We start from the raw sequence: 27278 nt of genomic DNA on the forward strand, positions 1-27278 counted from the left end.
GACCATCAATTCTTATTCCTTTTTTGAAGAGAAACCATCTTGGTCATTTTCAAAATTCTGGTAGTTTCATGCCAATTTCCTCCCCTTGTTTTGGCTCGGCCATGGCGACATCTCCTCATCACAAACAAGGGAAAATCGCTTTTTATCTTTCTCAAAATGCCCTCTTGATGTCAACTAATTGGATAATGAATTGAAGGACAATAGGTCTGAACTGATGGTGGTTCCGGGAACCGACGGACTATGAACAGAGACTTTTGCAACTGATTATTAAACTTATAGGGAGGTGGGTTTAAAGACGAAAAGGAAGAATAAAGCTCAACGCGCGCCAGGGAGTGATGAGGCATAGGATGGATCCGCTTCCAAAAAACCTGTGGGCAAAACACCATTTCCAGGGATTCCTAAGCATTAACTACCTTTCCTTTAAATTATCCATCTTCTTTCTTCCTATTAGAAGACCCAATCTGATCTTTAGTTATATATAGTGTGCTTGGCACATTATCTTCAATCTGTTGTAGCTGCTGTTTGTTGATGTTGCTATAATTATTAACAAAAAAAAACTAAACCTAGTGAAATTTACTAACGACACTTTAAATTAGCTATGCAGTTCCTGTATGGCTGCTATAATGCAGATTGAAATATAATCTCAGCATGTTCTTCCTGCTTCGCAGAATGAACGGTTGGCACCCCCATTCCATGCGTCTACTCTCGAGCATCTCAAAATCGGCCTTTCCACCCTCAATCTGGGCCCCAAACTGTGTGTCAAAACTTTTTTTTTTTTGGAATGGTAATTCAGTGTCAAAACTTTCATATCGCTTCCGAACAAGCTCGGCCAAAGAACCATCCTCCATTAGCTTGGCAATGTTTTGGAGTCCACGGGCCAGCGTATCCATTCCAGAGATATGAGAAACGAACAGGTCTTCAACACCTGTACACTGCCTCCGTCAATTTACATCAAAGTTGAACCCACCAAGAGCAAGCCCCCCCCCCCCCCATTTCTGACGACGCTAAGAATAGCCAAAGTTGCATCTCCTATATCTGTAAGGAACTGGTGTTCACATCAATATTTCCAAGCAATACATTGATTCTTGCAGTTTCAAGCTCATGCTGACAGCTATGACCAGATAGGGTCGCATGGCTAAACTCAATGTTGAGTTTTTTTCTTTCTTTTTGATGGGTCTTATTTTTTACGTTGAGTTTGAAGTATCCAGAAAGGCCATATTTTTGAAAAAAAAAAAAAAAACTTGTTGAGTTTGCAGCATCCGAATCATATTGGTGTCTGGTAGATGCAAGTTGTTTGGTATATTCTTGAGGTTTGGATTCTGTTAGAAAAGTGCCATTGAACCCAATTTTCTTCTTCCAGTCAACAGCTGCTTGAAAAAATGTTGCCATGTAATCAAGCTCTCTTTTCATATCAGTGTTTAAGAGAGAGACTGGTAACCCGCTCAATATCCTCCCCCCCCCCAAGGAAAACAAAATTTTCTCCTCCTAGATAATGTGTAACCTCCATTGCTTTCTTGACTTGAGCTGCAGCAGATGCACATACACCAATTTTAGAGCTAGTGGCAGCTGCATGTAGTGGGGATGCGTAAACAATTGAGCTGTGCCCCACAAAGGCCGGATCAAAGTTACCTAAAGCTCTTTTGCTATGTCTACCACTTCGTTTAAGTTTGCATTTGATTCTGTTATCGTTTTCCTACCATCTGGAGCAATATTCCTATCATGAAAGCACCGCCTATCAACTCCCAGCTTATTTATAAACTCAAAGTTGGCTCTCATTCTTCTTTTGGCCATAGCCACTGAATTTGCACCATCCTCCCATGGCCAGAAATTTGTTGGTGCACCAAAAGGGTCACCTCCTGTTCCACAGAAAGTATGCCAAAATGCAACACTGAATCTTATCCAATCCTTCATTTTCTTTCTGAGAATCTCTTCCTCAGCATTATACATTTATATGGGGTGGGTTTTTCCTTAGAAGGACCCTCACACTTGATTTTGGGAATGCCAGCAAAGAATTCCCCTTTCCATTCATCCGAAGCACCGCTATTCTGCATCCAGATCAACTGTGCACGTTGGTGGACCAACTGCAATAACTGCCAAAGAGGGCAGATTCCAAGAAAGGAGTAACACCAAAATATCCTTACCCTCCATTTTCTACCTCCTGAAAATGACAAGGGATTTGAATTTTTTGTGAGATTTCTGTGGCTCCTCGACTCCTTGTAGCTGCTGGGAGCTTTGTCTCCAACTTGTTGAACTGCTACAGCATTGGGTGACCATCAATTCAGATAATATCTTCAGTGATACTCACACCCTCCACACAAGTCCAAAAAAATCTGGAACAAAGGATTAAAATTGAAAAAAAAATCATGAATCATGTTTCCTCTCTCTTTTTAGGCATAGGACTTGGAGCAGGGTACAAAATCAATGTGCCTAAATCAAAGGGTATGCGTAAATTGCAGAGCAAGATTTCGCGAAAAGGTTGGATGTATCCAAGTCAACAAGATTTGTCCTTCGCATCATAGGCCAAATTTGGCTCAAAGGCTTAGATAGATGATGGGTCTAGAACTTCATCTCCTACTGAAGAACTAAAGGACTCAATTTCAAAATAGCAGAAAAACATGACCCATTTTTAAGTATTAAGCTGCATTTACCTAATTAGATGATAACAAGTGTGCAAACACTTACCATTAACAATGGCAGTGCAAAAAAGGAAAAAAAAATTAAAAAATGAAACCTGTAGGTAACTACAAAAGATTTTGTCATAGAAAAACAAAGTACGAAAATACTTAAAATAATGAAGGTTGATGTGAAAGGCAATAGATCAGATACTTCCTTTGATGATAAATTGATAATTGCTCCAGATAGACAGAATCCATCACGGCAACACAAAAATAAAGCTGGTACATGCAATTCCAAAGAACAGGTAGTTGCTTCTATAACACCACCAAGAACCACAAGCATGTCGAAGAGAAAAATATATAATTTATAGAACAAGTGGACAAAAATAGAAACTTACCTAGGTAATCTAAAGCTTAATTTATTGATAGAGTCATGGAGAACTAATACCTGCATAGAGTCTATACTTTAAGGTACTCAATAGCTCTTTAGTGGAAGATTTGGGGTCTATAGCGAAAGTTTAGCCTTCCCAACATAGCAAGGAATCATCTTATTCAATAATCTAGTTCCATTTGCATTATTTATTATTTGAAGAGCTGCTAGACATTATTGAAGCTAGCACCATAGGGCTTCTTTACCTCAACACCACTCACTGGATAAAGCCCCAAGGCCTGGATTGGTGCAGGGGATTCTGGCCCGTCATGAAGATTTCTATAGCGCTTCATAGGAATGGAGTTTATACCGTCAAATTTAAGAATCATTCTCCCATATTCGTAGATTAGGAATATAGGGTTGCAACTTGGCTATAACTTTGTAATCAGCTGATGGTTTGGGACATGATGCGTAGTATTGGACTTGGGTTAGGAGTTGTGATTTTTGCCATGGAATTTTAGTATAGACATCTAGTTGCATTACTTCAGGCCCAAGCTATGGTTGTAGGATCTGTTTGTTACTTGAGTTGTTGTAACAATTTACACCAATAGCCCACTGGATAAGTATGGAAGTCAGATGTTTGATCTAGCACATTTTGTATCATGCTTCAGTGACTATGGCAACTTTCAGTACCTCTCTCTCTCTCTCATTTTTTTGAATGGCATCTCATTACCTCTCTCTTAATGCCCTCATATGGAATTCTGCCGGTATGCCTGAAAGGTGACCCTTGTCTTGTTCACATGAACTCTTCCCCTAAAGCATTGAAAGTTTCTGTAGCTGCTCAGTGGACTGAATCTGTCTTTTAAGTGTCATGCACTTAGAATTCTTTGTAGAGTACTTGTTGCCTTAAATCGTTGGAACATTACAAGCACTACCATTTTATTCTGACAGCACTTCATAGGAATTGGAGTTTATACTGTCAAATTCACGAATCATTCTCCCATATTCATAGATTAGGAAACAAGTCTATATAGGGTTGCAACTTGGCTATAAACTTTGCATTCAGCTGATGGTTTGGGACATGATGTGTATTGTTGGACTTGGGTTAGGAGTTGTGAATTTGGTTATGGAATTCTAGTATAGCCATCAAGTTGTATTACTGCTTTCTTGCATTTCTGTTTTCTTCATTTTTAATGATTTTTTTCTTTCCTCTTCAAAGGAAAAGCTTTTGAAAGTTATGAATTCCATTAAAAAAAAAAAGCTGACTGAAATTGGAAAACCATGTGTTTGATGTAATAATGCAAGTAAATTAATGAACAGAACAACTTCAAGTGTGGAACCACAAGGGCTAGTCACAAGGATGTAATAGATGGGAATTTTTAGAACCAAAAGACTCAAAAGCTGTAGAATGTTGGCTGGGAGACACAATAACAGACATAAACTATTAGCCAACATAAACCACAGGCCTCCCATTGCATTGGGAACGGATTTTATCTAAACATGAAATGGGCCCTCTTCTACCAGAAAACTGGTTTCCTCCCAAAGCAAATAGCCTGCTAACTCTTGTACGAACGAGAACCTTCTCAAAGACCAAGGAACTATTTTTTCCATTGAAAAGTCCAATTATATACTAAAGTAGGTGCTAGAAATATGGATTTAAGTCGGGGGAGAAAAATGATGAAACATCTTACTATATGTCGGAAAGTGGTCTCAAATTAATAAGTGAAGGTGTTATTGAGGTAAGCGGCTATGGAAAGTGGGAGAGGAAACTGAAGCCCTTTGGTGTAAAATTATCTTACATAAATATAGGGTGGTTGTGGGGGATGGCTGTGTGGGTTGGTGTGTATAGAGGTTTAGATTTGGGCACATGTTTTTTTTTTTTTTTTAGAAGGTTAGATTTGGGTACATGTTGGTCCATTTGTTTGGTTATTGGTTAATCCAATTAGAGCATTAGATTGGGGGTTGAAGGGGGAAGAGGGAGTCAAGTTTTTGGAAAGACATTTGTTTAGGTGAAGTCACTCTCAGCCATGTGGCCCAAGCCTATTTGTATTTGCCTATTTGGGTTAGTGTCATAAAGGCTTAAAACCATTATAGAGCATTAAAGTAGGGCGAAGACAAGGGTAATGTAGGGCTTGGTGTCTTGAAGGTATCCCAAAAAAGATGAAGAGATTGTGCTCAATCTTTGCTGCTAAAGTTAGAATCCATTCATATATGAGCATTAAAGTAGGGTGAAGAGAAGGGTAATGTAGGGCTTGGTGTCTCAAGTTATCCCAAAAAGGATGAAGAAATTGTGCTCAATCTTTGCTTCTAAAGTTAGAATCCATTCATATATAGTACTTTGAAGGTGCTAAAATGGTTCGGGCCTCTGATCCTAGCAGCCTCTTCTTGGTCAAGTCCCTTTCTTCGATCCTCATTAATGAGTTGGGTTCAGCCCCCAGATCTTTGATTGTCTGGGGTTCTTCGGTGCCCCAAGACTTGAAGCTTTTAGCAGGATGACACTTCAGGAAAGCAATAATTTATGCAATGTAGTAGAAAAGAAGAAATTTCTTCTAGCAAACTTGTGTACCATTTGCAACAAGACAGAGGAATAGGCTATCAATGTATTAGAAAATAAATTTCTTTTTGCAAACATGCGAGTATTTACTTGTAATGAGGCCGAGGAATAAGCTAACCACCTTCTCATTTATTGCAAGGTGTTTGGCAAGGTGCCGTCCTTTCTTATCAGAAGCTTTGTATGCCATGAGTTTGAAAGGACAGAACCTTGCCAAACACTTAAACAGAGTCCAGGGTTTCCTTGCCAAACTCTTAAAAGAGCTTTAACAGTTATGTGGGACTACTGAAATGAGAGAAATGGGTGGATTTTTGAAGAGAAGATAACCTCTCCATGTCTGTTAGCTAGGGCAACAAGCTATCCATCATTCATTGAGCAATTGGGAGAAAGGACTTTTGTGGAGTGGCAGTGGATGATCTCCATTGTAATTTAAATTGTCTGTAGCTTGCCAACTAGCGGTGAATGGTGATGTCTTTGAATTCTTTCAGGAAAATACAGGAGTTCAAATGGATTTCTCAGGATTCGCATTTGCCATCTAGTGGTGGCTCTTCTTCTTCCCTTGGGGTTTCTAAATCTTGTCCCGTGTGGTCACTCCTTGGACAGGGTTCATCAGTCAAATGCTATTGAGTTGAGAAGAGTATCTCTGCCTATCATGGTTGCTCTTGATGTTCAAACTATGGACTGTCGGATCTGTGAGAAGTACATTTAAAAAAAAAAACTTTTAATCGGATTGCAATTGTGAATTGTTCAAGTCCCCAGTCTTGATAATAGCACTTTTGAGTTCAGATGATATCTACTTTCTCCTCTTCTGCTCAGTGCCCTTGTTCAATTTTTTAGGAATAGTCTCTTCTATAGGAGTACCATTCCCAAAAAAAAGGTCTCTTATAGGGAGAAGTTGACTGAACCTACTAAGTGCCCTTGTTCAATTTTTTAGGAATAGTCTCTTCTATAGGAGTACCATTCCAAAAAAAAAGGTCTCTTATAGGGAGAAGTTGACTGAACCTACTAAGTCGTGCACCTGGTTAAGAAACTCAATTATGAGTTTTTTCAATTGCAGAGTTGGACATCGTGTGCTCTTCTATTAAAATAATCCCGTATAGCTAAGTCAGTTTCTTCTACAACTTTAAAGGATTGCCACTAGGAAGAGCCCTGCCTTTCTGGAAATGGAACCGGAGGACCCCCCCACAGACATGCCCGATTTTCAAATCCAGCACCTTTTGGGGGAGTTAGAGAAGTGCGCCTCCTAGGCGAGAATATCCTCCTGGCGTTCACAGGAATTTTTGGAAAAATGATGGTTTTGGTTACGCTACAAAGGTCTTAAAGCACCGTAGTTTTTGGTGGCTTTCTTGGGGTTATTCCCTAAGCCATCTTATGCTGTAACTAGCTTGGGACTTCTGGTCCCGCCCTTATGTATATATGGTTGGAATATTAATATAAATTGGTCATCTTTCAAAAAAAAAAAAAAAGTTTCTGCTACAACAGTTGCCGAGGTCAGGTTCAGTCATTTTTTTTGTCTAGCTGTTGCAAAATAGGACACCTGTGACATAAATGGATGCTCATGCAAGAAATTTTATCTTCTGTACATGTTGATAGGTTTCAAGTGTCATATCCTTTTTATTGATGCTGTGGTATTTTTGGCAAAATAGAAGGTTTTTTGGTTTCAACCCAGTCAGCTCTTTGCAGCTGGTTTGCATAATTTTTCGGTTTCAACCCAGTCAGCCCTTGGTCGCTGGTAGCTACGCAAATGGTCGAATTCCAATCCTTCTGTTGGAACTTTGAATACTTTTCTGGTCTCCCACTCTGGCTATTCTACTGGGATTCATAAGCATGATTTTCCTTTTTTCCTTGAACCAACTTCTCACTTAATATGTATTTTGACTAATTGTCCATTTCTCATATGGGTGCTTACTGTGCGTTTCTGTGCTTTCCACAGCTAGAGTTCATTCTACTTCTATCAAAATTTTATGAATTGGGAGAGAACTTCAGGAACTTGAAGCTTATTTCTTTTTACATATAAATCATCTAGTCCTGGTTTTGTCTTTTATATCATGAACTCGGAGTAGTTAAAACATAATAACCTTTTTCTACTAATATAGGTACTCCATTTGTTGAGCTCAGTGAGATCTTCATTTAGAAAGATTTATAATTGAAAGCTGGGAGTATCCCGAGGGTGATCTCCTTATGACCTGAAACTCAATCCTTCACAGCAATTGAGGGGAATTCTTTCATTTTAAGTCACAACTCTGTTGGAGAAGATGAAATTCTTTTGTTTAGTTGAGTATCTAAAAGTTTCTCATGAGTAATAATTTGCGATATGTGAGCTAGTCTCTCTTTATGAAGATACGCGGTTATCCTGTACTGGGCCGAGTAATGTCGGCGTTGGTTTTCTTATGTAGATTTACATGGGCAAAGAAATTGTTGTAGCTAGATGCCTCTCCCCTTCTTCTAGTACTCTGAAGTTCAACTTTGATGGTAGCTCTAAAGAGAAACCTAGGTCCTGCCAATTGGTAGAGTTTCGACAAAATTTGGGTGATGTTGTGAAAGTTTATTTCGACCTGATTATAAACATTTTAGTGAGGTTGATGTGTGTGTGTTCACGAATCAAGACAGAAATTTTCGAGGTATTATGGGTTGAAGGTGATTCCTCTAGTGTCATCGTGTGGTCATCAAGCGCAAATTGGGACAATGAGTGTCGAGACCTGGGTAGAACTCACCCTTAAAAGCTAGCCATTAAGGGGAGGGTGCCAAGCCCTAATAAGTCCATCCACATCCACTCACTTTTCCAATGTGGGATGAAGCAACATGGATAATCTCGCCCCTCTACACAGCATGTGACAACATGGGAACTACGAGATCTTCTCGGAAGAAATTTCAATTTCACCGTCCTCAAAGGTACACCAGGGAGGGTGCCCAAGTCCTTATAAGCCCATCCACTTGTCGAGTCCCGGGTAGAACTCACCCTTGAAAGCTAGCCATTAAGGGAGGGTGACCAAGTCCTTATAAGCCCATCCACTTGTCGAGTCCCGGGTAGAACTCACCCTTGAAAGCTAGCCATTAAGGGAGGGTGCCGAAGTCCTTATAAGCGCATCCACGTCCACTCACTTTTCCGATGTGGGATCTTTGCTTTCGCGTGGAAACCCCAACAATGAGTATTGGATAATCACCCTTGAAATTTAGGAGTTGGATAGAGCCCGACTCACACACACATCCCTAGAAATGCTAATGAAATGGTAGACAGTATAGCAAGGGAGGGTATAGACAAAAAGGATCACCACTTGGTTGATTCCTTTTTTCTGTTGTTCTTTGTTTCTTCTGGTTTTGCAGAGGCTACTCAGCCTCTTGTTTGCTTCACCTTTTGCCGTAAATAATATCCTCTGTTATTTCTCAGAAAAAAGGAAATACCCAACTAAGATCTTATTTTAGCACAAATGGGTTTTTTCTTGCATGTTTATCAAAAGAAAAACAAACAAACAAACAAACAAGGAACTACTCTGTAGAGATTGACTTCATTGAAATATAAGGTTCAATTGCAGAACAATGAAGGAAAAAGAAGAAGAAAAAGAACTATCTTTGTATCAATAAGCAGAACATAAATCTCATTCCCAATAGCAAAAAACAAACCCTAATCTTCCCATCCGCTACATCAGAAGCAGACATCCACCGTTTTTATTGTTCGAATGAGCAGACAAAAAAAGCGTTCCTATGTGCTTAATCATCGTCTCTCTTCTTGGGCTTTCGGTAATTTTCTTCGATGTGCTTAGCCATGACGACCCCTGTATTGACGAGCTTCTTTATGTTGGGGACGTTATAGTTCTGAGCCACGTATATACCGCACATGGTTCCCACCAAGAAATGGAAACTGCTCCTTATTATCCCCATTCTCGCCCCCCCCCCCCCCCCCCTTTCAATCTCTCTGTAATAGAGAAAGAGAGAGAGCTAATCTGCAAAAGCTTTTCTGATTAGGGTTTTTGACTGAATCGGAGAGGGGAAAAAGGAAGGTTCGAGAATCAATATTCGTCTCTCTCCCGAAGAGGGTTTAAATAGCCCTTTCCAGATTAGCCTTTCCCCGAGTGAGGCTGAGAAAGTTTCCGGAAAGATCGGAGAAAGCTAACGTCAAACCCCTTTTCCAAGCTAACGCTAAAACCCTTCTTCAAGATTAGCCCTTACCATTTTATGAAGAGCTGTTCTGTTTATAGAGCTGCTATGAAGACGCGCTGTGTTACGGAGCTTCCTAACTGCGCCTCCGCTTTTGTGGAAAAGGAAAAACATTTCTAAAATTTCGTACGTTTTTTTTCACGCGAAAAAGACAATCAACCATGTTCAATTTTTATTTAGAGGGACTTACAATTTATGTTTACGATAGGATAGGTCCAAATTAAATATAATCGTATCAGTTGCCTCTAAATTGTGGAAAGAAAAAAAAAATCTAAGAACAAATTTTCCATCAGAAATGTTTTTCTTGCGATCCAAACAGTGCCAGAGGAAAACACTTTCAATTGTTTTTTACTAAAGTAGAATGCTAGTTTATAGGGTTGCAACTTGGGTCGGGTTGCATCAACTCAGCTCGAAAAAACCATAGGCCAGGTTTAGGAATCTCAAGTTTTTTTTAAAAATAAACCAACCCGAAGTAACCTGAGATTTCTTCTAGGGTAGGTAGGGTTTTGAAAAACTTGACCCGCCAGACCCGAGTTGCAGCTTCAGTTTTTGTGCCTTTCACTTTTACCAGGATGATCATATAAATTTGTTGGTGCAAATAGGGAAAAATTATAAAATGAAAACTGCAGTAGTATGATCTTAATCTCACACCAAAATATGGGACACATCCTTGGTTTGCTTTCCTTTCACACACCACAACAATGGTGTAGAACCTTTTCATTCTCTTTTTTTTCTCATATTAGAAGCTAGCAAAGAGTCTCTTTATTCTTATGGAATCACCCTTACTGAGAAAACTACAGGCATTCAACTAAAATGAGAAAACCAAAGAGCCACCATAAATGGAATACAAAGAGTCACCAAGAAAGGCCTACTCTTATGTCCTTTTGTGCATAACTTTTGGAGTACCAAGGAATATGAAAGGCCACCTTAAAGCCTCAACCCAATTATGAAATATTCGGAACTTAGATTTTTTTGATAAAATCCAACAAAATTAACTACCATCAGTCAATACAGCAACAACAATTTCCTAGGCCCTAGCAGCAATTCTTAATGCAAGCCGATTTAATACTGAATACTTAACATCATTTCAATGTGGGCACGGTGCATGTACTTCTTACACACCTCTGTGAGTGTTGATTTTTTCATCATACGTGGGTGGTCTTTCGAGGAAAAATAAATCCAAGAGAAATTATATGATGCAAGGCCTTATAACAGTAAGGCTTGTTGATTTTTTCATCATACGTGGGTGGTCTTTCGAGGAAAAATAAATCCAAGAGAAATTATATGATGCAAGGCCTTATAACAGTAAGGCTTGTACCATGGAGGTACCATCCTTAATATTTGATCTAACAGCAACTTCTCAAAAAGTGAGGCCTGTTGGGACAAATATCAAGTGTGAAACCTCTACCATAGAGTTGTAAGGCCTTTCACATATAAAAACTCTACTTCCAAATTTATAAGTTTAACCATTGGATTGGAATAGATCATGCATCATAAATTCAACCATTCGAATATAAAATATGGGGCGAGTATAGCAGAACCCAACCCAACCCGATGCCACCCGACCCGACCTGTTTCTCGCGCAGGTTAGGGTTATAGAAAACCCTACCCGCTTGCAACCCTAGAAAAAAGGATCGAGAAAGGAACCCTAGAGATGATAGAATTGAAAGAGATGAACTAAACCCTAGAAGCCATTTCTGACCTTGCGAAAAAAATGCTGGATCCGCAAAAACCCTTAGAACCACTAAGGCCCATCACAACTTGTATCTCTCGACATCAGAAATTCAGAATATCTAATCTCCTGTTTGTTCCTTCTCTTTTCTATTATTGATATATAAACAATAGCTGCTTTAACTAAGTTTATGTTGGTTGATGATGCTCATAGCTGTTCTTTCCATGTTTATTTGCCTTTTCAAGTGCTAAATTTTCGAGGAAAAACACATTCCAATTTATCTAGAATGAAGAAATATTTGATTTAGAACAATTGTTGTTATGGATGTTATGAATGTTCGCTTACTGTGCGTATTGCTTTGTATTATCTGAGCTCATGTATGCTGCCTAATGGGAATTTCTTTTTTGAATGGTATACTTCTTAATGGGAATTTCTGGTTGATTAATTGTCCAAATGGTTGGATTGGTTTGGTCACATGGACGTTTCTGTAACATCATATGCTTTTATCGTTGCAATGACAGTGATTTTACAGAGGAAACTCTCGTTTTTCACAGTTGAGCAGGGCTATGTCTGGATTATTCTGTTGTGGCTACCTTCCTTGTTTTTGGATTATTCTCCACGACTGATGGGAACATACTAAACCCCCTCAATAGGACTACCAACACGTGCTTCGTTGATCATATGACTTAAGGATTTAGCCATAATAGTGAACTTGAAAGGAGAGAGGATCTTTCTTTATTGAATGGTGGGAGAGGATCTTTTGCACGAAGCCCCTTAGAAATTTTGAACAAGCTTTTGAGCTATCCATTCACCAAAATTGAGAACCATTCACAAGATACACAACACAACATCCAATATGTCATTCTACTTCCAAAACCCATCTGACCCAATATGTAGTCGAGCTCCCCCATTCCACCCTGTCACGGTCTTTTCCTTGTCCCTCTTACAAAGAACGCTGCACAAGCCATTCTTATGATAGTAAATCATATGAGAAACACATTGGGAAACGTCTTAGGAAACACATTGGGAAACATTTCGGAAACGATAGAAAACACTAGGTTTGGTTGCTTGGAGGTGGCTTGGAGAGTAGTGGAATAAGAAGTCAAAAGGGAGGAGACAAGCATAGAAGATGTCTAGAACTACCACTTGGAGAATAGTGGAATAGTGGTGTTTGGTTGCGCGGCAGTCCTCTATGGGAGTAGTGAAAAGAGTGGGGGTGTCCTTTAAAAAACAAGAAAGAGTGGGGGTGTCATTACCAAGGTTTTAAATTTCGACCGAAATCCGAAATTTCGGGTTTCGGTTTATAACAAAACCGAAATCAACTAAACCCGAAACAGGAGTTTATTTCGGCTGAAAATTCGAAATTTGGTCGAAATTTCGTTTATCCCGAAATTTCGTCTGAAGTTTTAGGGATTTCACCCAAAAATCTGAATTTTTATAATTAGCTGAAATTACCGAAATTTCGATCGAAACAAAGTCTGAGAAAAAATTGGCGCATAGTAGATTTCGTTGGATTTCGATCGAAATTTCGGTGAGGACCAAAACGCATTACGAAACCGAAATTTGAAACCTTGGTCATTACCAATATATATATATATATATATATATATATATATATATATATATATATATATATGAGAAAAAGGATTATACGCTCGGCCGTTTAAAAAAATTGGTACGCTTGTTTTTTAAGAAACACTCTCATTGGCTGTTTGACGGACCGGGCCCACTTACAAACATGCGCAGAAGAGAAAACCCAAAAGAAACAGATTCGAACCTCTTTCTCTCTGCTTTTGGGTTTTTTCTAACGAAAGAAGACGAAGCTCTCTCTCGAAAAAGGATTATAGATCCCTCCCTCCAACCTTCTCCGAGCGCCACCTCCGTCGCGACGGGCGCCAAGGGAGTTCTCCGACGCACAGGTATGTCTTTTTTAGTTTATTTTGTCATTTTTTGGTACGCAAAAGAGGTTTTCATCCAAGGGTTTGGTTTTTTTTTTCGGTTTTTGGTTTTGATTCAAGGGATTTTTCATTCAAGGGTTTTATTTATTTATTTGGTGGCTGCTCTCTCACGCAAGAAGAAAAAACCCAAATGTTACAGATTCGAGCCTCTTCCGTAACTCGTCTGTAACATTTGGGTTTGGTTTTTTTTTATTTCGGAAAAAGCTAGGGTTTTTTTGTCATTTTTTTATGGGTATGGGTAAAAGGGGTTTCCATTCAAGGGTTTGGTTTTCTTTTTCGGTTTTTGGTGGCTGCTCGAATCTGTAACATTTGGGTTTTTTATTTTTATTTGGTGGCTGCTCTCCCACGCAAGAAGAAAAAACCCAAATGTTACAGATTCGAGCCTCTTCTGTAACTCGTGTGTAACATTTGGGTTTCTGTAAAAACTTATCTATGGTTTCTGTTTTTTTTTCTCTTTGGACTAATCTTACATCACTGCCTCTAAAATCTACACATTTTGTTCTTTGAATCCAAAGTATATAGAAACTAAGTATATACTTTGAATCCAAAGTATATCCAAAGTATGCGGTTGGTTGGTGGATATATTTTGTTTTTTTTTTCTTTGGACTAATCTTACATCACTGCCTCTCCTTTTTTTTTCAATTTTTCTTCAGTATAATGCTATTATAAATTTTTTAGGTTTGTATTTTTGTGTAGATTGAAGACATGGAGTTAGGGTTTGTATTTTTGTGTAGATTCAAGACATGGAGTTAGGGTTTGAATTTTTATTTCGATTGAAGACATGGAGTTAGGGTTTCTTTTTCTTAAAATCTAGGGTTTCTTTTTCTTAAACTAATATTCCATGGGAAAAATGTCACGGTTACTAAAGATGGCGTAGACATAATTTAATTTGCGTACAGAAAATTCAACAATGATGTTATTTTGGTATTTGGGTAATGAAAAGTTAATCCATGATGGAAGGATATTTCGTTGGCATTGCATGAGAACAAGAAGAATATCAGTTGTGGGTGAGTACTCTTTCCCTCTCTAGTTGTCCCTTAGTTTATATTAAATTGTTGTTGTGTGATGATGTGCCCATATGTGGGCTTGTAGTATCAATTGATGGACTTTGGGTCCCCCTGTTTTTGGCTAACCATTAAGTTAGATGGTGTCATTTTCATTTGACCATATAGAGTCAAAACATAAGACTGGTTTGTAAGGCCTTTTTCCATGGCTGATATCAGTAGGAAATGACCTATAATTTAATATAAGATTTGTGGCCCGTGGAAAAAAAACCTTTGTTTATGAAAACCCTTCCTTACCATTTTCTGATTTAGGGCTTTACGCTTGGAGGTGATTTCATTTTGTTTTACCAAATCCACAATGTTATGTCATGATGATGCTGCTCTTGTTAATTGATGAATTAATTGATCCAATGTTGTTTGAACAATGTAGTTATTTTGCTGACATTCTCTTATTTTCCATGTAAGAGAAACTATCATGATGGCTTCCTCAAGCACCAACAATGGTAATCCATCTAGTGTACAAGCAACGTCCAATCGAAATAAAAATTCAAACCCTAACTCCATGTCTTGAATCTACACAAAAATACAAACCCTAACTCCATGTCTTCAATCTACACAAAAATACAAACCTAAAAAATTTATATTAGCATTATACTGAAGAAAAATTGAAAAAAAAGGAGAGGCAGTGATGTAAGATTAGTCCAAAGAAAAAAAAAACAAAATATATCCACCAACCAACCGCATACTTTGGATATACTTTGGATTCAAAGTATATACTTAGTTTCTATATACTTTGGATTCAAAGAACAAAATGTGTAGATTTTAGAGGCAGTGATGTAAGATTAGTCCAAAGAGAAAAAAAAACAGAAACCATAGATAAGTTTTTACAGAAACCCAAATGTTACACACGAGTTACAGAAGAGGCTCGAATCTGTAACATTTGGGTTTTTTCTTCTTGCGTGGGAGAGCAGCCACCAAATAAAAATAAAAAACCCAAATGTTACAGATTCGAGCAGCCACCAAAAACCGAAAAAGAAAACCAAACCCTTGAATGGAAACCCCTTTTACCCATACCCATAAAAAAATGACAAAAAAACCCTAGCTTTTTCCGAAATAAAAAAAAACCAAACCCAAATGTTACAGACGAGTTACGGAAGAGGCTCGAATCTGTAACATTTGGGTTTTTTCTTCTTGCGTGAGAGAGCAGCCACCAAATAAATAAATAAAACCCTTGAATGAAAAATCCCTTGAATCAAAACCAAAAACCGAAAAAAAAAACCAAACCCTTGGATGAAAACCTCTTTTGCGTACCAAAAAATGACAAAATAAACTAAAAAAGACATACCTGTGCGTCGGAGAACTCCCTTGGCGCCCGTCGCGACGGAGGTGGCGCTCGGAGAAGGTTGGAGGGAGGGATCTATAATCCTTTTTCGAGAGAGAGCTTCGTCTTCTTTCGTTAGAAAAAACCCAAAAGCAGAGAGAAAGAGGTTCGAATCTGTTTCTTTTGGGTTTTCTCTTCTGCGCATGTTTGTAAGTGGGCCCGGTCCGTCAAACAGCCAATGAGAGTGTTTCTTAAAAAACAAGCGTACCAATTTTTTTAAACGGCCGAGCGTATAATCCTTTTTCTCTATATATATATATATATATATATATATATATATATATATATATATAGAGGAAACTGTTGGTGCGCTTAAGCTCACCAACCTTATGGTGCGCTTAAGCGCCCAATCACATGGGTCCCACATTTTCTGTGGTGATCCAAACCATTCATTTGCAAGGTCCTTACATAGATGGGGAGTGTACCAAAAATCAGCTCCATAGAATCATCCTAACCCATCCACAAATCTGCCCAGTTTTGTCCTCCAAAAATGGAGGGGTTAGGATGATCCTATGGAGCTGATTTTTGGTACACCCCCTATCTATGTAAGGACCTTGCAAATGAATGGTTTGGATCACCACAGAAAATGTGGGACCCATGTGATTGGGCGCTTAAGCGCACCATAATGTTGGTGAGCTTAAGCGCACCATAATGTTGGTGAGCTTAAGCGCACCAACAGTTTCCTCATATATATATATATATATATATATATATATATATATATATATATATATATATATATATATATATATATATATATATAGAGAGAGAGAGAGAGAGAGAGAGAGAGAGAGAGAACATGGTTGGAAAATGAGAAGGAAGAACATTAGTGTCACATGGGAAAAAAACAACGATGATGTCCCAAACATGTTGGGGAATCAAGTGGAGTTTCAATGCAATATTGGCATCAAAACAAGGAATCGACATTCATTGGCATTTGAAATTCCAATGAATGCCGAGCGATTGTGCAACCAACCAAGCCTTAAGTGAAATACCTATGAAACACAAGGGAAACAAGAGAGACATGCTAGAAATTCACTCATTATGTTTTTATTTTTAGTTTAGTTATTATCTTATGACCCTAATTGGCCTTAAGTGAAATACCTATGTAACACAAGGGAAATAAGAGAAGACATTCTTATGACCCTAATTCACTTCATAAGTTTTTTGTGTATTTTTTGTGGAATTTTTTAATTTCAAATTTTTATGAGCTTTTATGCATAAATATAGCTATTTATTATAAAATTTATCATAAAATTTATTAAAATTAGAGACATACATATATGATTCGTTCTCTTTGCTTCTTTTTTTTATAGGTAAGATGTGATTGAACCCCTCACCTGACGGTCGCAGAACAAAGCCTTAACCAATTGAACTAGTATGCTCCTTGCGTGTTTTGTTTTTAGCAAAATTTTTACTAATTTTTGTTTTTTATCACTATATATACTATTAGGTTCCTTTTTACTATGCATTCAACAATTTTTTTTTGTGATTTCTTTAAAATGTTTCCCATACGTTTGACACACGTTTCCCACTTTTTTGTCATATGTTTCTCACGCGTTTCACATAGGTTCCCATATGTTTCCTACGTGTTTCCCATATGTTTGTTTCCCATATGTTTCACATGTGTTTCACAACATTTGCCCACATTTTTTGTTATGCTTCAAAAACATTCCCCCCCCCCTCAAGGCATTTCCGACAACTGAGGTATAGTTATTTTATAGTTTGAACACAGCAATGCATTTTGTCTCTAAGACTTTATTGCATGCTTTTGTCTGTTTACCTTCACCTTCACAGTCAATTTTGTTCTAGGAGGCATTGATTATATTCATGGTGTTCTTGTGAAATTATATGGTGCTTGCGTGTTGTTGCACCTAATGGGGTTACAAAGTAGATGCCACCCTTTATATTTGATCCAAGTCCAACAACGACTTCTAAAAAATTGGCCGTCATTGGATCAAATATCAAGGGCGACGCCCTGATTACGCACAGCAACACGTGCACACCATATAAAAACTTAGGGTCCGTTTGGATACACGGATTTTAGAATCCAGGTTTTAGTTTGAAAACAGCCTGGAGCATGCATAGAAGTATTCATAGAAGTATTCTTATTGAATTGGCCTACATCTAGCAACTAGTTGAACTTTAATGAAATGAAATCCGTCATATGGGCTACCTTGGTTGCTGATAATTTATCCAAATATGGTGCCTCTTTGCAGTCTTTTTTATGCTGAGACTTGGTGCATTGTGCCCTCTCTGGTTCTTTCTGTGTTTCCAGCCTTTTTTATTTTTCTCCGGTCTTCAAGGAATTTCTGATATGGTTGGATGCCAAAATATTATTGCTTTTCTTGTGACCCCCCTAGCTCCCCTCCCCAACCAACCAACCAACCAAGTCCTACTCGTGACACTTTGTGAAGTAGGTTGGGATAAATTGTAGTGGGTTTCCTTATTAATGACAAGGTATGTAGGCATATAATGGAACACTGGCTCTTACAATCTTTTGAACCTCTTAGACCCATCACAACTTCTTTCTCTCGACATCAGAAATTCAGAATATCTAATCCCCTGTTGGTAACTTTTCTTTTTGTTATTGATATATGTTTTTGTTCTAGAGGGAAACAATAGCTTCTGTAACTAGACGCATGTTGGTTGATGATGCTCATAACTGCTATCTCTATGTCTATTTGCCTTCTCAAGAGCTAAATTTTCAAGGAAGAACACAGTCAGATTTATTTAGAATGAAGAAATATTTAATTTAGAACTATTGTTGTTATGGATGTTATGAATGATCGCTTACTGCACATATTGCTCTGTATTATCTGAGCTCATGTATGCTGCTTAATGGGAATTTCTGGTGGCACATACTTACATATAAAATTATGGATTACCGCCATAATTTGTAACAATATAAATATGGTATTCATTTAATAAAACAATAAATCTTGGAATTAATCAACTATAATCTAAAACAAACATGAGATACACATTCATCAATTTAATTTTAGTTCTCTTCTCTCTCCAAGATACAACGAGAAAGGGAGACCAATATGATACAATGAATATAGTATTGGAATAAGAGTTTGATTTTCTACCTCCTTAATAGAGCAAGCTGATTGTATTTATGTTTTTTTGCCTTTATCTTTGTTATTTGCTGTACTCTTTCGGGTGGACTTTCTCAGTCTTCCTGTCCTTTAATGAAATCTGCCATTATTAAAAAAAAAAAGTATTGGAATAAGAGTTTGTTTAAGGTTTTAGGTTTAGGGGAAGGGATATAACTACAAATATTAGTTAAAGACGAGCTAGAAGAAGAGTTTATAAAAAAAGAAGAGTTTATAATTAAAGAAGGGTTAATAATAAAAGGGGTAAACACAATATTCAATAATAAAAAAGAATGTCACACTTGACAGGGTACAAAACCATGTCCACATGCCCACATTAAGCCTAACACTTCTAGCAGTACATTTAAAAGTAGTGTTAAAAAACTCATTCACATGACAAGGAACTCGCCCGCGACACAGATTTTTCATGGCCGCGTTCCGCGTTGCACCATATCCGCATTTCACATTTTTCTACACAGAGTCAATAAAAACTCCTTTGACTCTCCCGAGTTATGACCGCATCAACCGCATTCTTGGCCGCGTCCGTGCCAAGTCAACAAGGATTTTTCTTGGGCGTGTTCCGCGTCACACCCTCGTTTTTAAACACTGTTTAAAAGTGTTCAAAGGAATGTCGACACGCGCATGGTTTTAAATTTCAACTGAAACGAAACGAAACGGCCGAAATATTTCAGTTTCGGCTAAGTCCGAAATGAAATTTACATGAAGTCGTTTTTTTACAAGATTTCAACGGTTGAAATTTTGTTTTTAGGAATTTTTACAAAATTTCCACCGAAATTTTAAAATTGTCCACCAAAATGTTATAATTTCCATTGAAATTGCCGAAATATACACCAAAGTTTTAAGACATTTCGGCATGACATGTGTGTTGGTAATAAATTCAAAGTGTCGGCTAAATCATAGATTCTTTGAGTATCAGTATGCTTACTACAATAAAACGTGTGTAAGTTGTTATTTGATAAATAATAACCTCTATTTTATAGAAAATCACTGCTCTTTATTTTGGACTTAAGCCTGAGTTACTTTGAGTGGGCAAACAAAGGATTCATACCTTTAAAATTATTATTTTCCATCTTTGACAGGACTTTTGTACTACTAATACCTGATTTTCGTCATAGTAGCCACATTCAGCTAAAATTCAACAAATCATGAATCATATGCAAAATGTTCATAATTTTCCTTTTTCAAAAAAAAAAAAAAAAAAAAAAAAAAAACTAATTATTGAAACGTTCATGAATTTTCTGTCAAATAAATCAACCACGATTAACTCAAAATATCTTGCAATTAAATTCATAAATTCTTGAAAAACAAGGATAGTTAGAATTGAATCGGCAACTTTTGTAATCTAAGTTAAAATTGATTTGACTCAGGATCGTTGATTAACACTAGCTTCTTATTGAGTAGGGCAAGTCAACCGAGTTTTTGATTGGCTTGGTGAGCCAAAACTGATTCAACTTTGGGGAGTCAATGATTGACTCGGGAATTTTTAAACTTCACCTGTACGTATGCATGTGTGCATGCGTGTTGTGCGTGCGTGCGCGTGTATCTAGGGAAATGAAAGCCTTTGTGGGCAACATTTTGAAAAACATTCAAGGCTTGCCTAAAAACTTGTCTAGACCTTGCCATATACTACACTTCTCAAGGTGCCCCCAAAAGATGTTGAACTCGATGAAATGGACACCCTTTTGGGTGAGGTGGTTTTTTGCATAATTTGCGTGCCTTGAGGCAAAGCTTTTACTTGAGGTTTACTTGTCATGCCAACCCATGGGGCACCAATGAGAAGTAAATATTGTATTTTTTTTTTCAGAGTTCTCTGCTTCATGCACTGACACAATTCTTTACAACAACCCTTGTTCTAAAATTATCCACATACCGGTTATCATTTCTAGTCATATTTTTCATTTCAACAAGTACCAATCTCCTGTTTATTTGTCATCAACTTTTCTCTCCATTAGAGATTTGATCAATGATAATGTAACTTTGTTGTTCGTCTCGTGTCTATGACTCTATGCATATTAATTGAAGATGGTCAGGAGATGAAATAATGTAGTGTAGTAGCCTCATTATTTGTATTAGTTGCTCCATATATACAGTCAATGCATGTGTATGGTTTTATAAGATATACCATTATGTTCCAGAACACATGTGCCTGCAAGTTGGTTTTTTATTGCTTATGTATCATCATAAATCATATTATAAACATGACAATTGGAGGGATGGCATGCAATTGTCTCATACACGTGTTTGCATCAAACTGCAGTTTGCTGTACTCTTTTTCTTTTTTCTTTTTTTGATGGGTAAGCTGGGGTTAGGCAAGACCCCTACCAGATATCATTAAAAAGAGGAAAAATATACAAGAGGTAGAAAGGCTACAAGCCAACACAGAAACAACAATACAAACAACAAAAATCCACCAGGCTAGAGATAAAACTGAAGACAGGACATATCCTCAGAGAGCACCAAAAGCAAAACGACTGGAGCCAGTAGATCGCCCAACAAGATTAGGATCTCTTCACTCTTTGGTAAATCTCTTCTTCTCTGTCCGAATTGATGTATTCAAGAAGCTTTGGGGGAGCTAAGAAAGGACGATGGCTTGACCTTTACAAGGACATTCTCTTTTTGAAAGGAAATCCACAGAATGTTGCTTTCTCGCCAAGCATGGGAGATTCTCCAAGACAGGAAAGTTGCAAGTTGATTTTTCATTTGAGAAATATAGGCCTCTTTTCTCCGTGGGGATTCGACTTACCAGTAATAACATCCATGGTTTTAAATTTCGTTTCGGATTTCGGTGAGGACCGAAACCGAAATTCTCGAAATTTACAAAATTTCAAACGAAATTTCGTCCCAAAAATCAGTCGTTTCGAGAGGTAATACCAAATTTCGCTCGAAATTTCGGTTTCGGATTAGTCTGAAATTTTAGTCGAAACCGAAATTTAAAACCATGATAACATCAACAACGTACTTAGAATCAGATTCTTTCCAAATCCTGGAGAATCCGAGGTTTTGGGCTATGTCAATTCCACCCTTAATTGCACGGAGTTCCAGCTCGAAAATTTCTTCCTTTGGGACATTTTGAGAGAACATGGCCAGAAGCATGCCATTATTATCTCTGATAGTGCCACCGATCCCCCCCCCACCACGTTCCAGAGAAGCATCCAAATTAATCTTCATCTCTTCCACATCGGGTTTGATCCAGGTACATAAATTTATCACCGTACGGGTACGGGTTGGATTCAATTTGTATCCAAAGTTAAGAGCTGAGGAGATATTGCAATCGGTGGGGTTGTCTCTGAGATTCATACCATTTATTTTCCATTTGATATCCATCAGGATATCTTTGAGTTGTGGCGGGACTTTTTTTCGAAGATTCGAGAATTTCTTTCCCTCCAAATACTATGGATGTTTGTTGAGAAGGCCACTCTGATTGCAGAGGAAGCTTGCCCTCCTCCTTTAGCATTTTCTCTAATCCAAATCTCTTCCAATTCGAGGGATCGAAGGGGTCTCCGCCGATGGCCTGTGCGCCAGAGGACCGATCTCCATAACCACGCAGAGTAGCTAGCTACATTGAAAGAAGAGATGATCTCTTGTTTCTGTATTAGATTTGCAGAGAATGCAAATAGGATCAAGGGAGGCTCCAAGGAATGGCATCCTGTCTTTGGTACTGAGCTTGTTTTGGATGGCTTTCCAGGCAGTGATTGCTTTGCTTGGAATATGGCCTTTAAACCAAATAGTTCCAGCCCAAGGGATCAGAGGGTATTGGGTTCTAAAGCAATTCCATGTGCTGTTAACAGAGTACTGACCATTGTTCACAGGCTTCCATATTGGTCTATTAGCATTGTCTGAATTGAACAGGGCCTTTAGCAAGAATTTTTTTTCCTCGGTGAGGGAGGATTTGTTCAAAATCGGGTTCCATGATCCATCACTATGCATTTGGGTAGCCGAGTAGCACATGTGATGTTTAATATCTTGGTTGAAGGATAGAGCAAGGATACCATCCGGGTGCCATGGTTGATTCCAAATATCAATTTCTTTTTCGGATCCCACCGAGTAGCAAATGTGATGTTTAATATCTTCTCTGCAATTGAGAATGCTTCTCAAAGCCCAGGATGGACTTGATGGCATCCGAAGGGTCCAAATATTTCCATTTTTTATGTATTTTTTGTGTATCCAGGAAGACCATAGGGAGGAGCTCTTGTTGAGAAGTTTCCAAAGCAGCTTTGATTGAAGGGCCCTGCTAGTATCTTCAAGAGATCGGATGCCTACCTCTCCTTCCAGCTTAGCCTTACAGAACTCCGACCATCCAATAGGGTGAAGCTTTTTGCTACCTTCCGATCCTCCCCAAACAAAGTATCTAAAAATTTTCTCAAGAGTAGACATAACTGTTTTTGGGAGACAAAACGCAGAGGACCAATAAATTTGGAAAGAGGTTAGCACTGTTTTTATTAGCTCAATACAACCAGCTTGGGAGAGCTGTTTACAGCTCCATGCGCTGATTCTTTTTCTGACTTTTGAGATAAGAGAGGTGCAGTCATCCTTGGAGAGCCTAGATGAGAATAGAGGAAGGCCCAGGTAACGAATCGGGAGCTTGCCTCCTTTAAAATTGAGAATGTTGATGATATCTCTTTTCCAGCTATTGATATGACCCGAGAAAAACACCTCGCTCTTATCACAATTAGCTTCAAGGCCTGGGATGCTAGAGAATTTCTTGAGGCAAGCAAGAACACCTGCAGCATTGTTAGCATTTTCATCAGCAAAAATCATAAGATAATCTTTGTATGTGACACTAGTGGATCTAATTTTCTTATCTTGTTTGTGGCTTGTGTGCACAATGTTGGAAAAGAATGTTTGTGGCACATGGAATGAGCATCTGTATCTTGAATATAGTTACTTTTTTTTTGCAAGTACTTGGTTTGATTTTTTACTGCTCTTGCCGATGAGTTGACACTTTTTGGAAAACGTATGAATGAATTCATAAGTTATAATAACTATCATGCTCTGGGTTCTATGGTTACATTCAGACATAGGCCACATGTCCAGGCAAAGTCCCCGCATATCGTTGCCTGAGCATGTGCATTCTATCTCTACGCTGTTTTTTCTTTTGGAGAGATGAGGAATGTGGTACAAAAGAAGTGGTATGCTTAAAGTTTTATACTATCCATTTTTCTTTAATGAAGAATCGGAACAATTTCATTTTGATATTTGATTTCCATGTCCTTCAAGTTCCAAGTCCATGGCCCAGTGTTATGTTATTGCAGGATATTCATGCAGTTTTCACACATATGACTCATATCTGTATGTTTAAATACATGTAGAGCTGTTCATGTGAGTGGTGATAAATGCAGTCTGATTATGTATGTATGGTGAAATTTGTATGCACGCCTGCACCTTTATGACTACTTTTTTACCTATTTAAGTTATCCATGGGAACCTTTACTTGGTTTCAGTGATGAAATTGTCAGGGAAATTGTCTGTTATATAGTTGAACCTGTTACATTTATCTTCTAGATTATTTCTTTTTGGTACATCAGTCTATGAATTCTGTTTGTTTTTTTGTTTTATGCGGACAGATTGTATGCACCCTTTTCCCTATCAATGTATTATTATTATTACATTTTCGTATTACTTTATATTAGTAATCCCTTAACTTAATTTGTTTTTGAATGTCATTAATTCTTTAACGTAATTGGTGAATGTTGATCTGCACATCAGCTTTTGAAGTTTTGAATTTCACAGGGTCTCTTTTTGGGGACCTTATAGAATCTATGATTAAACGCGATGCTGGAGTCAAGGAGTCTGGATCCCTCATACTCAGACATGGCCAACATTCTTTTTGCTTCTACTTGGGGTTTTGAAATACATAGACCTGGTACTTTTGAAATTACTTGTAGTAAGTACATCTCCATGGTTCATTCATTCAATTTTGTGAAACATTTTATGTAAATTAAATATTTTGAGATAGATGTTGGATAAATTTATACTGTCATTACTTAGATATTTTGTATAACAATGTAAACTTGAACATATCAATTGGTGGGAAAGAGTAGTGAACTCACAAAGTCCGGAATTTACAAACGATAACATAGGAAAAAGACCAAATGTCCTTACAACTGTAGGATACCCGAACATAATGAGAATAAAAAGGACAAGAGCAATAAGATGTTTTTAGTGCTCTTCAGTGCTCCAGTCTCATCTCTTACAAAGTAAGTGTGATACCTATGAATCTCACTTTTGAAGTCTTCAACTGTTGTGCTCTGCTATTTTATTCATTTTGTGTTTTTCAAAACCTGACACAAAACTAATATTGGAAAGGTTGAAACTTGAATGGAAGGGATGGTCTTTGCTACATGAGACATGACTGACTCTTGCCCAACTTTTCTTCAAAAAAAGTTTGTTCAACGGTGATGTGTCATGAAGAAATCTTACTTTTTTGCAATTAGAAAATTGCTTTTTGTTGGCCACATTCTCCTTTTTACGAATTGACAGTTTGAAAAAGGAAATTGATGACGCTATAGTTGGTTGAGTTTCCCCAAAACTCTGGTTACATTGCTATCAACCATTACAAAAGCTTATTGATTGAGTGGATCCATTGCTTAGATCTAAATCTTTTTAACCCTTTGCGAAATTGAATGAGACTAATGTAATTTGAGTCATTTGACCAGTCCAGTGAACAATCGGATTCTGAAGGCTTTGTTCTACCGACATTACCAGACAGTTGATTGTATTGAATCCTTCCTATAACAATTTGTAGTCTCATATGCCTGATTTTCTAGTATCAAGTGTTAAGAGTCATTTAGAATCACTTTCACTAAACTTCATAAAGTGCCTCGGATGTGCTAGGGATCAATCTGAAGTTTGTAATCCATCTTAACTTGTTCTCAATATACACGAAGGATTCAGCAAAATTGTATTCGGGTTTAGTAATACGATCCGGTTGCAAATTGTCACTCACTAGTCTCAACCTTTGGATAATTGATTGTATGCATGTATATGTTTTACATTCGGTATTCTTCTCCTAGTAGTGTTTACAGTGTGATATTTTGTATATTTGTACATTGAACTAAATAAATATTCTAGATAAAACTTTGTTTTCCTAATAAATCTTCTAATTATTTTTGCCTTGAATATTTTCTCCAGCAGTTACAATAACAACGATCACCATGTTTTGTAACCATTGAATCAATAGAAAGCATTTATTCTGGTAGGGCATAAAGATGGACACTTCTGTGCAGGTGGATTACTTGATAGAGTAGACAGCTATAGTCATGGGTGCATTTGCATACTCCTTTGTCAGAACCGTCCTGCCAGTTTTCGGGGTTTAAATTGGAAGATTTAACCATTGTCAATGAAAAATGTGAAATGTACAACATTTATTCTCTTTTCTTGTTCTGGAATCAGAGCCTGAAGACATAGGGCGAGGTTTGTGTAGTTTTTTTTTTCCAATGGATTGAACCATGAATTCAACCATGTCTACAAGAAACTGGAGACAATAATAGTACCTTTTATTAGTTGATAGAATTTATAAGTCTGTTTATCTGTTTAATTTTGCATTAAATGTGATCAAAGTAACTATTTGTTTTTGGTTTACATGTGATCCGGGTAATATCTATCCGTTTACCATTCTTCAAGATTAGATGCTTCCGATTGAAGTTGTCTGTTAGGAAATAGAATTTTCATGAGCAAAACTATTACATTGGTGCACATATACCTTCCTGTAGAGTACTCGTGTTCTCTTTTCTCTCTAAGATCTTAACTATGCTTACTTATAGACAAAAAGAAAACATTTTAAATATCATTGACATATCTTTGCCATTTCAAAAAAAAAAAACATAGAGAATATCCTTGGCTACGAATAAAATATCTTTTTTCCATCATGTATATGCTCGCAATGGTTGCTACTGTACTGAATGTGGTGAAGCAATTCAACTTCAAGGATGTGAGAACAGATCTGCAATGGCATTCTATACCTCTGCATGTTTTATGGATCATCTTAGTATGTGCCATCCATTAGGAAAACAGTCTCAATACACAAAGTCTTAGGTATCTTAATTTACAAAGCAATGGTTCCCTAGACTCTGTTGTGGCTCATCTTATATTCTCTTGCAGAACAGTGTGGTTCCGAATATTTGGTCAGAATTAAATGAAAGCTCCATTAACTGGTAACCCAGAAGCACATCTAGATTAATTATTTGTCCCTGGTGCTTATTCTGTTCTAAACTTCGCCTACTAAATGGGTACTTCTCCCCTCATGATCTAACCATCTTAAATGTGAGTACTTAGAAGTCTCTTGGTTAAGTACCATGGAATTCTCAACATATGTTTCACATTCCCTAGCAGATGCTCCACCTAAAATATATTCACCATCATCTATAAGCTCCATAGTTAGAAAATCAGCATCCCAATTCCCTTCCCTTTGATTATAGTATTCCTTATTCTTGTGAATGATTAGTCCAAAGATA

General features: G+C 37.6%; 1 protein-coding gene, 1 long non-coding RNA gene and 1 pseudogene across 5 annotated transcripts; 1 reads left to right on the forward strand and 2 right to left on the reverse strand.

The window, feature by feature from the left end:
- Positions 1-618: 618 nt before the first annotated feature.
- On the reverse strand, positions 619-2148 carry LOC143876550 (xylose isomerase pseudogene; annotated as a pseudogene).
- A 6865-nt stretch (positions 2149-9013) lies between these two features.
- On the reverse strand, positions 9014-9710 carry LOC143876551 (uncharacterized). The gene has a single exon (XM_077378258.1). It carries the CDS (start codon positions 9413-9415, stop codon positions 9245-9247), a length of 171 nt encoding a protein of 56 aa, XP_077234373.1. The 5' UTR covers positions 9416-9710; the 3' UTR covers positions 9014-9244.
- A 1458-nt stretch (positions 9711-11168) lies between these two features.
- LOC143877329 (uncharacterized) lies at positions 11169-26362 on the forward strand. 4 transcript variants are annotated; one of them, XR_013250597.1, is made up of 4 exons: positions 11169-11494; positions 17023-17084; positions 24532-24709; positions 26052-26362. It is a non-coding gene; the product is annotated as an uncharacterized LOC143877329 (long non-coding RNA). The 4 variants fall into 4 exon arrangements; XR_013250598.1 differs by having other exon boundaries at positions 11170-11494; positions 24556-24709; XR_013250600.1 differs by having other exon boundaries at positions 11171-11494; positions 24580-24709.
- Positions 26363-27278: the final 916 nt, after the last annotated feature.

This window comes from Tasmannia lanceolata, unplaced genomic scaffold, assembly GCF_043159265.1.
Source record: "Tasmannia lanceolata isolate RefF3 unplaced genomic scaffold, GAP_Taslan_0.1 ptg000005l, whole genome shotgun sequence".
In the NCBI taxonomy this organism is placed as follows: Eukaryota; Viridiplantae; Streptophyta; class Magnoliopsida; order Canellales; family Winteraceae; genus Tasmannia; species Tasmannia lanceolata.

Bases quoted from the DNA above. Each gene is read 5' to 3' on its own strand.
- LOC143876551 (XM_077378258.1), bottom strand. From the start codon at position 9,415: ATGGGGATAATAAGGAGCAGTTTCCATTTCTTGGTGGGAACCATGTGC.